The sequence below is a fragment of the Nerophis ophidion genome, linkage group LG06 (assembly GCF_033978795.1).
Source record: "Nerophis ophidion isolate RoL-2023_Sa linkage group LG06, RoL_Noph_v1.0, whole genome shotgun sequence".
NCBI lineage: Eukaryota > Metazoa > Chordata > Actinopteri > Syngnathiformes > Syngnathidae > Nerophis > Nerophis ophidion.
In genome coordinates, this window is record NC_084616.1 from 21942598 (window position 1) to 21958461 (window position 15864).

Below are 15864 nucleotides of genomic sequence, written 5' to 3' on the forward strand. Positions count from 1 at the left end.
TGCCAGTGGTGCAACTTGAATCCCTCCCTGTTAGTGTTGTTACACCCTCCGACAAAACACCGACGAGGCATGATGTCTCCAAGGTTCCAAAAAATAGTCGAAAAAATGGAAAATAACAGAGCTGAGACCCGGTGTTTGTAATGTGAAAATGAATATGGCGGGTGTGTTCCCTCGGTGACGTCACGTTCTGACGTCATCGCCAAAAGACCGATAAACAGAAAGGCGTTTAATTTGCCAAAATTCACCCATTTAGAGTTCGGAAATCGGTTAAAAAAATACATGGTCTTTTTTCTGCAACATCAAGGTATATATTGACGCTTGTATAGGTTTGGTGATAATGTTCCCCTTTAACCCAAAATGTGATTTTGAAACTCTTTGCGTTCGTGTGGACATGGCAGATCATGTTTTGCACAAACTGTTTAGGTGTTGCACAGCGTGTTTACGTCACAGATCATACACCCCTGCACTGCACAACACCGCTCTTTTAAATATGCTTGAGTTTAGAACATTTTTTCGCCGACAACTCGCAATGGCAGACGCCGCAGAAAGCAGTGGACAAGAGCCACAGCAAAACGAGACAAGAAGCGACAAAAGTTATCCAAGGTGTGGGACCACTTCACACTAAAATCGAAGGAAAACGCAGTAGTATGCAAACGTTGCAAAGTGGAGCTCGTATACCACAACAGCATAAGTTTGATGCTATAGCACCTTAGATTTACACTTCCTTTTTATTGTCATTCAAATTTGAACTTTACAGTACAAATAAGAACAACATTTTGTTGCATTAGGTCTTGGTAGTGCAGGATAAAAAAAAAAGCAATAAGGTGCAGATATAAATAAATAGATTACTGTACAGATAAATACATTGCACTTTTTCACATGCGTCCATGTTTATGGATATATGTTATATTGTCTTTTTTATTCCAGCGAGGTAATCCATTTTGGGGGGAGTTGAGATGATAACTTAATTATGATGCGTTCAAAAGTCTTATGGTCTGAGGGAAGAAGCTGTTACAGAACCTGGAGGTTCTGCTACGGAGGCTGCGGAACGTCTTCCTAGAGTCCAGCAGTGAAAACAGTCCTTGGTAGGGGTGGGAGGAGTCTTTGCAGATTTTCTGAGCCCTGGTCAGGCAGCGGCTTTTTGCGATCTCCTGGATAGGAGGAAGAGGAGTCCTGATAATCTTTTCCGCCGTCCTCACCACTCTCTGGAGAGACTTCCAGTCTGAGGCATTGCAGGCTCCAGTCCAGACAGAGATGCTGTTGGTCAGCAGGCTCTCTATAGTGTCTCTGTAGAATGTGGTGAGAATGGGGAGAGGGAGCTGTGCTCTTTTCATCCGACGCAAAAAGTGCATGCGCTGCTGAGCTCTTTTTACAAGAGCTCCGGTGTGTAGGGACCAGGTTATATTGTCAGTTATCCGCACCCCCAGGAACTTGGTGCTGCTTACCATCTCCACCGCTGTGACGTTGATGAAGAGTGGAGCGTGGCTGGACTGGTGCTTCTTGAAGTCAACAATGATCTCCTTGTTCTTGTCAACGTTCAGGACCAGGTTGTTGGCTCTGCACCAGTCAACCAGATGTTTCACCTCCTCCCTGTAGTCCATGTCGTTATTGTCACGGATGAGGCCCACTACTGTCGTGTCGTCCGCATACTTCACAATGTGGTTAGTAGTGGACCTGGCGCAGCAATCATGGGTCATCAATGTGAACAGCAGCGGACTCAGGGGAGCTCAGGGAGATGGCACTGGAGAAAGCATCCGATTGAGGGGCGTCCGGAAGCGAGGTAAGCCATCCATTTTCAAATGTAAACGCAACAGTTGTGTTAGTAAAATAAATGTTATTCATTATGATAACTAGGGTTACAAATCTTTGGGTGTCCCACGATTCGATTCAATGGGGTCGCGATTCGATTATAAATAGATTTTTTTTGATTCAACGCGATTCTCGATTCAAAAACGATATTTTTTCCGATTCGAAACGATTCTGTATTCATTCAATACATAAGATTTCAGCAGGATCTATCCCAGTCTGCTGACCTGCTAGCAGAGTAGTATTTTTTTTTTAAAAGCTTTTATAATTGTAAAGGACAATGTTTTATCAATTGATTGCAATGATGTAAATTTGTTTTAACTATTAAACAAACCAAAAATATGACTTATTTTATCTTTGTGAAAACATTGGACACGGTGTGTTGTCAAGCTTATGAGATGCGATGCAAGTGTAAGCCACTGTGACACTGTTGTTCTTTTTTATTATTTTTATAAATGTCTAATGATAATGTCAGTCAGGGATTTTTAATCACTGAGAAGCTGAAATTATAACTAATATTGTTAATATTAATTTTTGTTTCACAACTTTTGGTTTGTTCTGTTTATTGCAGTTCTGAGTGTTGCTGGCTCAGGTTTGGTTTTGGATTGATAAAAAAAAAAAAATAGATGTTTTAAGAATGAGAATCGATTCTGACTCGCACAACGTGAGAAGCGCGATTCAAATTCGAATTGATTTTTTTCCCACACCCCTGATGATAACCAAGATGTGTTCTCTCCCTCCTGCCAAGTCATCAAATGTCGCCAAAAGGTGTTGAAAACAAACAATGCTATTCGAACTGTCGTGTTCAAGTCACCATGCAAAAGTAGTCGTGCAAAGTTATTCGGGTTATTCAAGTCATGCAACCACATGCTACTTGGATAGCTTGCACTTGAAGCCACTATAGTCTCTGTAGAATGTAAGCGTTCCAAACACTTGTTCACAGAGGTAGCACTTGTGTGCCAAGTTCCTGTCAGCCATATTGGGTCTGAATATGAAGTTGAACATTTCAAATGCAGTATTAAAGACACTACCTACTCCACTCTTAATGTTTGATATAATGAAAACTGTTCTTATTTTATTTTTGATACTAATAATATAGTTTTATTTTAACTTTCTCAGGGCATATTAATTTTGAACTAATTTTTTATATATATATATATATATATATATATATATATATATATATATATATATATATATATATATATATATATATATATATATATATATATATATGTGTGTTTTCATCTCACACATGATGGCAAAATGAACATTGATTACTATTTTGCATGCAAATAATGCAATTAACTGTATTGCATTCTAAAAATTTAAAACTGATGTGGTCATTATTAAGTGGCCCGTCTTTTTATATTGTTTATGTATTGTTGGCAGGTTTAAAACAGCTCAGCGGATTTGCGTGGAGAAACCACTTATTCAAACGGCACCATAGAATAATCATCAAAAACGCACAAGAGACAAGAACTTAAATTATGCGGTCACACCACACAGCACATAGGGCTGTGGGCGTACCTGTTCTTTTTTAGAACACACAAATTGCGACAATCAACCACGGACGCATTTCTGCTTTGTGTGTCAGGCTTCGAATAATAAAAACAGGCGTGTCGGAAATAAAAGACGATTAGGCCAAACAATAATTGAGGGCACATGTTAACATGTATAATTAAACCTTAATCAAGCAAAATTATTTATTTGGCCCGGCTGCACCAAATAATATTAATCCATTTAATAGAGTCAAAATACAAATAAGGCAAAAAGAAAAGTATCCCACACTTGTCTTTTGTAAAGTAAATTTGCACAGCCGATATTGGGATCCACAGCAGGGGTGTCAAACTCAAATACAGAGTGGGCCAAAATTTTAAACGGAACAAAGCCGCGGGCCAAGGTTGCAGAAATTAACCTTTTAATAGGGACCCAAACAAGTTTTGCATTAAATATTGAACAAGCAAGGCTTATATAACTTTAGTGACATGCAAAATCCAGTTTCAAATAATAATAATAATAATAATTAAAAAAATATCAATGGCATATCAAATAAAATTTTAATAAAAATTATATGCCTTTTTTTATATTTGCAATCTTCTGAGGTAAATATCAATTTTTTTCCACAGGCTAATAATACATTTGAAAATAAAATAACAATAATGAATGAACCAAACATTCAAGCCTTGAAGTAGCAATAGAAAATGCATGAATAAAACGTTAATTATTGGTCAGTTTGCTGGAAGTTTCCCGGAAGAGTTAGAGCTGCAAGGGGTTCTGGGTATTTGTTCTGTTGTGTTACGGTGCGGATGCTCACCCGAAATGTGTTTGTCATTCGTGTTTGGTGTGGGTTAATCTAATTAGTTGATATGGTCCTCTACGTCACAGCAGCTCAGACGAGGCACCAAGCAGTGTGAGAGAGAAGCGTTTCCACAGACGCGGAAGGATTTTTTACAACAAAGTTCAAAAGCTTAGTGTTTTATACAATAGAATATAATACAATAGGAAGTACTTTATTGATCCCTGTGAGAAATTCAGCAAATATAAGATGTATCAGATTTTAGGTGGGTTTATTTTGTACCCTTTGCGTTCATGTTTCACCATTTGTTGCATTTTATTTCATTGTAAAATATGTCGATCAAAAGGGGGTTTGACGTTCATTTGTTGTCAATATTCAGTGTTTTATCCTTCATAGAAAAAATTAAAATTCTATTATGTTTTTTAAGGCGGTCTGTCATAACGTTTTTAGCATTCAATCAGACATTATTGTGAGGTTTTGTATTAGTGTTCCTAAAAATCAGATATACCGGGCGCCAGACACATTTTTTCTCTAAATTTGGCCCCCCCGAGTCAAAATAGTTGCCTAGGTCTGTATTATATTATACTGCAAGAAGTTTACTGAATAGAGAAGTAAGTTAAAAAGGAAAATATCAGCTAGAGCAGTGGTTCTCAAATGGGGGTAGGCGTACCCCTGGGGGTACTTGAAGGTATGCCAAGGGGTACGTGTGATTTTTTTTTTTAAATATTCTAAAAATAGCAACAATTCAAAAATCCTTTTTAAATATACTTATTGAATAATACTTCAACAAAATATGAAAGTAAGTTCATAAACTGTAAAAAGAAATGTAACAATGCAATATTCAGTGTTAACCGCTAGATTTTTTGTGGACATGTTCCACAAATATTGATTTCTTTTTTTGTGAAGAAATGTTTAGAATTAAGTTCATGAATCCAAATGGATCTTTATTACAATCCCCAAAAAGGGCACTTTAAGTTGACGATTACTTCTATGTGTAAAAATCTTTATTCATAATTGAATCACTTGTTTATTTTTCAAAGAGTTTTTAGTTAATTTTATATATTTTTTTCAAAATACTTCAAGAAAGACCACAACAAATGAGCAATTTTTTGCACAGTTATACAATTTAATATATCAGAAACTGATGACATAGTGCTGTATATTACTTCTTTATCTCTTTTTTCAACGAAAAATGCTTTGCTCGGATTCAGGCAGGGGTGTCAAACGTGCGGCCCGCGGGCCGGATCAGGTTCGCGAACAGGTTTTAAATAAAATAAAAATGAGCCAAAATTTTTTATTGAAAGAAACGACTGTTCTAAATGTGTCCACTAGATGTCACAATTGCAAGTCTGTGCAACCTGCTGTTTGGTGTTAGCGGGGGTGGATAATGTAGCCCGGAAGATTTAGGGATGCATGGGATTCTGGGTATTTGTTCTGTTGTGTTCATGTGTTACAGTGCGGATGTTTTCCCGAAATGTGTTTGTCATTCTTGTTTGGTGTGGGTTCACAGTGTGGCGCATATTTGTGACAGTGTTAAAGTTGTTTATACGGCCACCCTCAGTGTGACCTGTATGGCTGTTGACCAAGTATGCTTGCATTCACTTATGTGTGTGTGAAAAGCGGTAGATATTATGTGATTAGGCCGGCACGCAAAGGCACTGCCTTTATGGTTTATTGGCGCTCTGTACTTCTTCCTACGTCCGTGTAAACAGCGGCATTTTTAAAAGTCATAAATTTTACATTGTGAAATGGATACCGATAATTTCCGATATTACCTTTTAAAGCATTTATCGGCCGACAATATTGGCAGCCCGATATTATCGGACATCCCTAATAACGACAAGTAAAGATATAATACTATTAACCGCAACATGTAAGTCTAGGCGCCAGCGCCCCCCGCAACTCTGGTAGAAAATGGATGGATGGATGCATGGAAGTAAGTGTAAAAAAAAACCAACAACGTTATAATTTGTACATTTTCAGAATTGTGCCTGTTCTATTTTTAAACAAAGCAAACAATCTGAAGTTGTCTTAATTGTTAAGTTATCGTGCCATGATTTAACCAGTCCGGCCCACTTGGGAGTAGATTTTTCTCCATGTGGCCCCCCCCCCCATCTAACATGAGTTGGACACCCCTGGATTAGGGGGTACTTAATCCAGGGGTGTCAGGTTGAGAACCATTGAGCTAGAGAGAGAAGGATTGGAAAAGGTGAGGCCTTAGTAGTAATATGTTCTGGGCCTGTTTTGCCTGTTTAAATGGAACAATGAAATTGGGGGATTACCTCCAAACTCTTCAGGATGTTGTAAGCACAATACCAATGGGCGCATTTTGCAAAATGCGCATTTTGCAAATTTAATGTCAAATCAAAGTCAAATCTCGCTTTGCTCGACATTCTTAATTCTAAGAGACAAAACTCAAATAGAATTTGAAAATCCAAGAAAATATTTTTAAGACTTGGTCTTCACTTATTTAAATAAATTCATTTATTTTTTTACGTTGCTTTTTATAACTTTCAGAATGACAATTATAGAGAAAAAATACAACCTTAAAAATGATTCTAGGATTTTTAAACACATACACCCTTTTAACTTTTAAATTCCTTCCTCTTCTTTCCTGAACAATTTAAAATTTAAAGCCCACCAGGCTGCACCAAACTTTTGGTGCCTTGTTGACACAGAAAAGTACAGTGGTGTATGCGCAGCAGCTATGAAGGTTGCAAGCCTGTTTGGTTCAACTTATCTCTGTGAATCAGCCTTTTCTGACATGAACTTCATCAAGAACAAACACAGAACACGCCTCACTGATGCACATCTGCAAGACTCACTCAAGAGTTGCAGTGTCAAGTTACACACCAGAGTACAACACACTAGTTAACAGCATGCTTACACTAACAGACAAAGAAACAGATAACAGATTTGGTGTCCAGTTCAAAGTGTGACATGATTGATTTAAAAATTTGAGAGTTGACTTTTGTACAAACATGGTGCAAAGTAATTAATGATTTGTTAAAAAATGTTAGTGGCTAGCTAGTTAAAATGGGATATTGTGATTTCACAAGACTGTCTTAAAGGGGAACATTATCACCAGACCTATGTAAGCGTCAATATATACCTTGATGGTGCAGAAAAAAGACCATATATTTTTTTAACCGATTTCCGAACTCTAAATGGGCGAATTAAACGCCTTTCTGTTTAGCCCTCTTGAAGCGATGTCAGTACGTGACGTTGCCTAGGTAAGAAAGCCGCCATTTTCATTTTATCAAACACATTACAAACACCGGGTCTCAGCTCTGTTAGTTTCCGTTTTTTCGACAATTTTTTGGAACCTTGGAGACATCATGCCTCGTCGGTGTGTTGTCGGAGGGTGTAACAACACTAACAGTGAGGGAGTCAAGTTGCACCACTGGCCCGAAGATGCAAAAGTGGCAAGGAATCTGCCGCCAGACCCCATCGAATGTGCCGGAGTGTCTGCACATTTGACCGGCGATGCTGAGACAGACATGGCACAGAGATGTATGGATAACCTGCAGATGCATTTGCAACGATGAAGTCAACAAAATCACAAAGGTGAGTTTTGTTGATGTTGTTGATTTATGTGCTAATCAGACATATTTGGTTGCAGCGTGACTGCCAGCTAATCGATGCTAACATGCTATTTAGGCTATAACTGTATGTACATTTGAAACTATATTACGTTGCTTTTCCCCCACATTTAATGCGAAAAAAAACACTTACCAATCGACGGATTTAAGTTGCTCCAGTGTCACAAGATGCGAGGGTCCTGATCGTTTGGTCTGCACATTTTACCGGCGATGCTAACGCTAGGGCTATGAATAGCGTCAATAGCTATTCGCTGACTTCAGTTTCTTTTTCAATACTTTCATACTCCAACCATCCGTTTCAATACATGCGTAATCTGTTGAATCGCTTAAACCGCTAAAATCCGAGTCTGAATCCGAGCTAATGTCGCTATATCTTGCTGTGCTATTCGCCATTGTTTGTTTACATTGGCAACACTATATGACGTCACAGGAAAATTAACAGTGGCTTCGAGAGACCAAAAATAAGGCACTTTAAAAAGCTCTTTTTAGGGATATTCCAGGACCATTAAAATTTTGAAAAAAAACTTCAAAAAATACAACAAGCCACTGGGAACTGATTTTTATTGTTTTCAACCCTTTTGAAATTGTGATAATGTTCCCCTTTAAAAGTGATCATTTGAAAATGTTCAATTGGAAAAATGTGCACTTAGAGAAAATATAAAAATAAAGTGTTGAATATTGATATTTATCTTTTTCTATCTATATTTATTGTGAGAAATCATTATGATGATCAGTGTTTCCAAAAAGATAAATATAATTAATTATTAATAATCAATCAATCAATCAAATATTATTTATATAGCCCTAAATCACTAGTGTCTCAAAGGGCTGGAGAGGACCGCATATGTGGGCAACATAACTAAGGGAACCGAAAACAATGGATGTCTAGCGGGTCTAACATGATACTGTGAAAGTTCAATCCAGAGTGGATCCAACACAACCGTGAGAGTCCAGTCCAAAGTGGATCCAACACAGCAGAGACAGTCCCACGTCCAAAGTGGAGGCAGCAGGAAACCAACCCAATGTGCTTTTCATGATGGTATCATTACATCACACTCAAATTTTTACTGCATGCCTTTGGTAAGTGCCGGAGTGAAAAGAGGTTTTAAAATAATTAGCGCATGCTTACTTTTACCGCATGCCTTTGGTAATAATAAAATATATCCATCCATCCATTTTCTACCGCTTATTCCCTTTCGGGGTCGCGGGGGGCGCTGGCGCTTATCTCAGCTACAATCGGGCGGAAGGCGGGGTACACCCTGGACAAGCCGCTACCTCATCGCAGGGCCAACACAGATAGACAGACAACATTCACACTCACATAGTTAAAGGTAAATTGAGCAAATTGGCTATTTCTGGCAATTTATTTAAGTGTGTATCAAACTGGTAGCCCTTCGCATTAATCAGTACCCAAGAAGTAGCTCTTGGTTTCAAAAAGGTTGGTGACCCCTGCTAAACAGTGTACATCCACAACTAAACTACTACCACAACTTGGTTTACTATTTATAAAATATAATAATGTACGGCTACCTGGAACTTGAAATAGGCCACCCAGCCTGAATCCACACCTTCGTTTCCCAAACCTTACACTTGGATAAATAGGCCTTGATGCCATCTACGCAGTGTTGGGAGACTGTTTTACTGTTAGATCCCGTCCAAATTTGCAAAGTGCGCGAGATTGGTGAAACGCTTACAACAAGGACAACCAAAAATCATCAGCCCAGAAAGATTGGAATAAAGACGATGTATTACAAACTTTGAGAGAGAGGGTTTGCAGTAAATATAGAGATGTTATTAAATACCTCAGATATACAGGATTCTATATTAAATGGCGGTATGCACTTTCTAAAGTACGGCTAACTAAAAGAAGAAGAAGGGGGTTCACGGTGGAAGAGGGGTTAGTGCATGGGTGACAAACTCTGGCCCGCGGGCCAAAACTGGCCCGCCGTGTAATTTAATTTGGCCCTCGAGGCAATATCAATTTAGCATTAGAGCTGGCCCCCCGGTGTTATACAGCGTCGGTGCCGCTGTAACACCGCTAATACTCATACTTGCCAACCCTCCTAATTTTCCCGGTAGACTCCCGAAGTTCAGTGCCCCTCCCGAAAATCTCCCGAGGCAACCATTCTTCCGAAATTTCTACTGATTTCCACCTGAACAACTATATTGGGGGCGTGCATTTAAGGCACTGCCTTTAGCGTTCTCTACAACCTGTCGTCACGTCCGCTTTTCCTCCATACTAACAGCGTCACATAATATTTGTGGCTTTTACACACACACACGCACGCACAAGTGAATGCACGGCATACAGGTCACACTGAGGGTGGCTGTATACACAACTTTAGCACTGTTACAAATATGTGCCACACTGTGAACCAACACCAAACAAGAATGACAAACATGTTTCGGGTGAACATCCACACCGTAACACAACACAACAAATACACAGATCCCCTTGCAGCACTAACTCTTCCGGGAAACTTCCAACAAACTGACCAATAATTAACGTTTTATTCATGCATTTTCTATTGCTACTTCAAGGCTTGAATGTTTGGTTCATTCATTATTGTTATTTTATTTTCCAAATTTTATATTAGCCTGTGGAAAAAAATTGATATTTACCTCAGAAGATTGCAAATAGAAAAAAAGGCATATAAATAAATAAATGGGTTGTACTTGTATAGCGCTTTTCTACCTTCAAGGTACTCAAAGCGCTTTGACATTACTTCCACATTTACCCATTCACACACACATTCACACACTGATGGAGGGAGCTGCCATGCAAGGCGCTAACCAGCACCCATCAGGAGCAAGGGCGAAGTGTCTTGCTCAGGACACAACGGACGTGACGAGGTTGGTACTAGGTGGGATTTGAACCACGGACCCTCGGGTTGCGCACGGCCACTCTCCCACTGCGCCATGCCGTTGTTCAACCTTGGCCCGCGGCTTTGTTCCGTTTAAAATTTTGGCCCACTCTGTATTTGAGTTTGACACCCCTGGGTTAGTGGTCTGCCTCACAATACGAAGGTCCTGCAGTCCTGGGTTCAATCCCAGGCTCGGGATCGTTCTTTGTGGAGTTTGCATGTTCTCCCCGTGAATGCGTGGGTTCCCTCCGGGTACTCCGGCTTCCTCCCACTTCATAGGATAGGTTGATTGGCAACATTAAATTGGCCCTAATGTGTGAATCTTAGTGTGAATGTTGTCTATCTGTGTTGGCCCTGCGATGAGGAGGCGACTTGTCCAGGGTGTACCCCGCCTTCCGCCCGATTGTAGCTGAGATAGGCGCTAGCGCCCCCCGCGACCCCAAAAGGTAATAAGCGGTAGGAAATGGATGGATGGATAAAAGAAGAAGAAGCACAAAAAAATGATGGCTTCGATGGAAGTCTACGCAAACCGCGGTGTAGTGTGCATTATTTTACAGTAAACATGTGAGATGAATAAGGAAACAAACCTGTTTTGTGTAACACAAGTCGATGCCTCTTGAAGACAGCGTCCAGTAGTCGACGTTGTCGCTGGTTCTCTTCCTCGTAGTCCGCTATCGTTCTTTCGAACACCACAAATATTTCTTCAACCGCCGCATTTAGTCGCTGATTCACAAAGGCTCTCAGCATTTGGACTGTACGCATTTTGGCACAATCACGACGATTACGCGGGATGTGTGGCCTACTTCCGCGTCTCTTTGTTAGCGGCTAGCAAGCTAAGCTAAGTCAAACGCATCTATCTTCGGGCGGAAGACACTTTAAAGGTGTGCTCTGAAAGGAACGCCCCTTTTAAGGAACGCCCCTTAAAGGAACGCCCACTGTAGTGTTTTTTTTATTGTACACACAACGTCCACAAAACTCGCTGGAATAAAACAAGACAATATAACATACATCCATAACGTGGACGCATGTGAAAAAGTGCAATATATTTATCTGTACAGTAATCTATCTAGAATAGAATAGAATAGAAAGTACTTTATTGATCCCTGGGAGAAATTCAGCACCACAGTTCGCTCACAATACACAATAATAATAATAAATAATATAATATATATAATATAATATATATAGATGTATATAATATATGAATAATCCATCCATTTCCAACCGCTTATTCCCTTTTGGGGTCGCGGGGGGCGCTGGCGCCTATCTCAGCTTCAATCGGTCGGAAGGCGGCGTACACCCTGGACAAGTCGCCACCTCATCGCAGGGCCAACACAGATAGACAAACAACATTAACACTCACATTCACACACTAGGGCCAATTTAGTGTTGCCAATCAACCTATCCCCAGGTGCATGTTTTTGGAAGTGGGAGAAAGCCGGAGTACCCGGAGGGAACCCACGCATTCACGGAGAGAACATGCAAACTCCACACAGAAAGATCCCGAGCCTGGGATTGAACCCAGGACTGCAGGACCTTCATATTGTGAGGCAGACGCACTAACCCATGAAGCCCAATATATGAATAATATAAATCTATTCTACATATATTCTACATTTAAGTGCAGTCAATGAACATATGCATTATACAGTCTGACGTCTGTCGGTATGAAGGACCTCCTGTGTCGTTCCGTGTTACATTTTGGGAGTCCGAGCCTTCCACTGAACTTGCTCATTCTCTCCTCAAGGTCCAAGTGTAGTGGGTGGGAGGTGTTGTCCATAATGGCTAGGAGTTTTGCTGGACTTCTCCTCTCTGACACCACCGCCAGAGAGTCCAGCTCCACTCCCACCATGATACTGGCCTTCTCTACCAGCTTGTCCAGTCTGTTTGTGTCCTTCACTCTCAGCCCGCTGCCCCAGCAAGCCACGGCGTACAAGAAGGCGCCCGCCCCCACCGACTCGTAGAACATCTTCAACATCTTCGTACAGACGTTGAAGGATCCTAGCCTCCTGAGGAAGTAGAGGGCCTCAGCGTGTTTTGACCCATTCAGCTTGTTGTCCATGTGTACTCCGAGGTATTTATAATCCTCAACCATGTCCACATCCACCCCCCTGATGGAAACAGAGGTCGCCAGAGTACTCCTCCTCCTTCCCAGGTCTTCATCACATTAAGCTGGAGGTGGTTCTTTCCACACCATGTGACAAAGTCCTCCACCAGTGTCCTGTATTCCTCATCATCACCATCCTCAATACACCCCACTATCGCAGAGTCATCAGAAAACTTCTGAAGGTGGCAGGACTCTGACTGATAGTAGAAATCTGTGGTGTAAATGGTGAAGAGGAAGGGGGAGAAGACTGTGCCCTGCGGGGCCCCGGTGTTGCTGACTAGCCTGTCAGACACACAGTCCTGCAGTCGATCGTACTGTGGTCTGTACGTATATGTATTTATTTACATATATTTATATATATTTATTTATTTCATATATATATTTATATATTATTTATATGTATTTATTTAATTATATATGCACCTTATTGCTTTTTTTAAATCCTGCACTACCATGAGCTTATGTAACAAAATTTCGTTCTTATCTGTGCTGTAAAGTTCAAATTTGAATGACAATAAAAAGGAAGTCAAAGTATAAGTCTAATGAAGGCACTTTCAAACATCCACCAGGTTGAGCCATTATCGTCTCTAATAAGCAAAACATGTCAAGGAAAGAAAAGTAAAAGACAATAAATAGGTTTGAAAAAAATAAAAATAAAGCATTCAAATACAAAATTAGGGCTAAACTAAATCACCTTTAATGCTTCCAATAGAGATACTAATTTAAAGGGGAACATTATCACCAGACCTATGTAAGCGTCAATATATACCTTGATAATGCAGAAAAAAGACCTCATGTTTTTTTAACTGAATCCCGAACTCTAAAAGGGTGAATTTGCCGATTGAAACGCCTTTTAATTGTTCGCTGTCGGAGCAATGACCTTTCACCCGTGACGTCACAACGTGAAAGCAATCCGCCATTTTCTGAAACACATTACACACACCAAGTCAAATCAGCTCTGTTATTTTCCGTTTTTTCGACTATTTTCCGTACCTTGGAGACATTATGCCCCGTCGGTGTGTTGTCGGAGGGTGTAACAACACGAACAGGGACGGATTCAAGTTGCAACAGTGGCCAAAAGATGCGAAAGTCCCTCGTTTGTTCCGCACACTTTACTGACGACAGCTATGCTACGACAGAGATGGCAAGAATGTGTGGATATCCTGCGACACTCAAAGCAGATGCATTTCCAACGATAAAGTCAACAAAATCACAAGGGTGAGTTTTGTTGATGTTATTGACTTATGTAGAGTATGCTAATCAGACATATTTGGTGACGGCATGACTGCAAGCTAATCGATGCTAATATGCTATTCAGGCTAGCTGTATGTACATATTTTTTAATTTTCCTAAAGGAACTCTCCTGAAGGAATCAATAAAGTACTATCTATCTATCTATCTATCTATATTGCATCATTATGCATCATTTGTAGCTATAGTTGCATCCAGCCTTTCCCTCCACCCACATTTAATGCCAAACAAACACATACCAATCGTTGGTTAGAAAACGATCGCCGAATTCGTCCGCGCTTCCTCCCGTGCCGCTGTCGTGATATGGCTCAAGAGCTTCAGTTTCTTCTTCAACTTCATTTTTGCTATCTGCCTCCACACTCCAACCATCCGTTTCAATACATGCCTAATCTGTTGAATCGCTTGCGCCGCTGAAATCCGAGTCTGAATCCGAGCTACTGTGCTATACCTTTCTGTGCTATCCGCCATGTTTGTTTTTGGTGGCTTCAAGCAGTGACGTCACAGGACAATAGACGGGTGGATCTATCCATCCATCCATTTTCTACCGCTTTTTCCCTTTTGGGGTCGCGGGGGGCGCTGGCGCCTATCTCAGCTACAATCGGGCGGAAGGCGGGGTATCTAATGACGGTTAAAATCAGGCACTTTGAAGCCGTTTTTCGAGATATTGCGTGGTGAGTAAAATTTTGAGAAAAACTTCGAAAAATAAAATAAGCCACTGGCAACTGATTTTTTTGTTTGTTTCTGGGGGCTTCACGCAGTGACGTCACAGGACAATAGACGGGTGGATATAACGACGGTTAAAATCAGGCACTTTGAAGCCGTTTTTCGGGATATTGCGTGATGAGTAAAATTTCGAGAAAAACTTTGAAAAATAAAATAAGCAACTGGGAACTGATTTTTATTGGTTATAACCCTTTAGAAATTGTGATAATGTTACCTTTTAAGGACTTTTCTACTTTTCACCATTTTCCAAAATGCGTTTGATACTTTAAAAATCAATAAGCCAATGTGAAAATATAGGTTTTACTTTCAGAAATCGACATTATGTGTCGGGGCTCTCCCTTAAAGATAGGGTCAGAAGCTCTGTCATCCGGGAGGAGCTCAAAGTAAAGCCGCCGCTGCTCCTCCACATCGAGAGGAAAAAGATGAGGTGGTTCGGGCATCTGGTTAGGATGCCACCCGAACGCCTCCCTAGGGAGGTGTTTTGGGCATGTCCGACCGGTAGGAGGCCACGGGGAAGACCCAGGACACGTTGGGAAGACTATCTCTCCCGGCTGGCCTGGGAACGCCTCGGGATCCCCCGGGAGGGGCTGGACGAAGTGGCTGGGGAGAGGGAAGTCTGGGCTTCCCTGCTTAGGCTGCTGCCCCCGCGACCCGACCTCGGATAAGCAGAAGATGGATGGATGGATGGACATTATGTTTAAAAAATGTAGCTTGCAGCATAATAATATTGACAAGCTTTTCTACGTTACCATCGTTTCCAAATATGCCAAATTTGAACTTTTTTATTGTAAACGGGGACATCTCCACACCTCTGCCTTCAAGTCAATTTCTGATCTCCTCCCAAAACAAATACACAGTACTACATTGCGCAAACAGATGAGTCACATCCTCTACAGCTCTACTGATACAACAGCTTTGTAGCTCCATGTCAATTTTTTGTTTAGAAAAAAAACCCAGAGCAGGTTGAGGGGCCCAACTCTACTATGTCCCCGCTCCTGATAGGTCCCTGCTCCAGCACACACACCCCAAACCCCCCATATCTCCACTCCTGCCACTGCACGTACACAACATCCAACTTCTCGATAATATATGTTCCTGCTGAGCAATAATTAATACATCCATAATCAATAAATAACCTGATCAATGCCACAAGTCGCTTTAGCCTTTAGCCACACAAACACACGGTGATTCCTTGTTTAAAATTCACGGAGT

General features: G+C 40.7%; 1 protein-coding gene across 1 annotated transcript in view; it reads right to left on the bottom strand.

The window, feature by feature from the left end:
- Window positions 1–11464, bottom strand: part of LOC133554366 (zinc finger protein ZFP2-like) — a 30265-nt gene extending 18801 nt beyond the window's left edge. The window contains exon 1 of the mRNA XM_061903009.1: window positions 11159–11464. Coding sequence (XP_061758993.1) covers window positions 11159–11333 — 175 coding nt within the window. The 5' untranslated portion in view covers window positions 11334–11464. The remainder of the gene's footprint in view (window positions 1–11158) is intronic.
- Between the last annotated feature and the right edge of the window lie 4400 nt (window positions 11465–15864).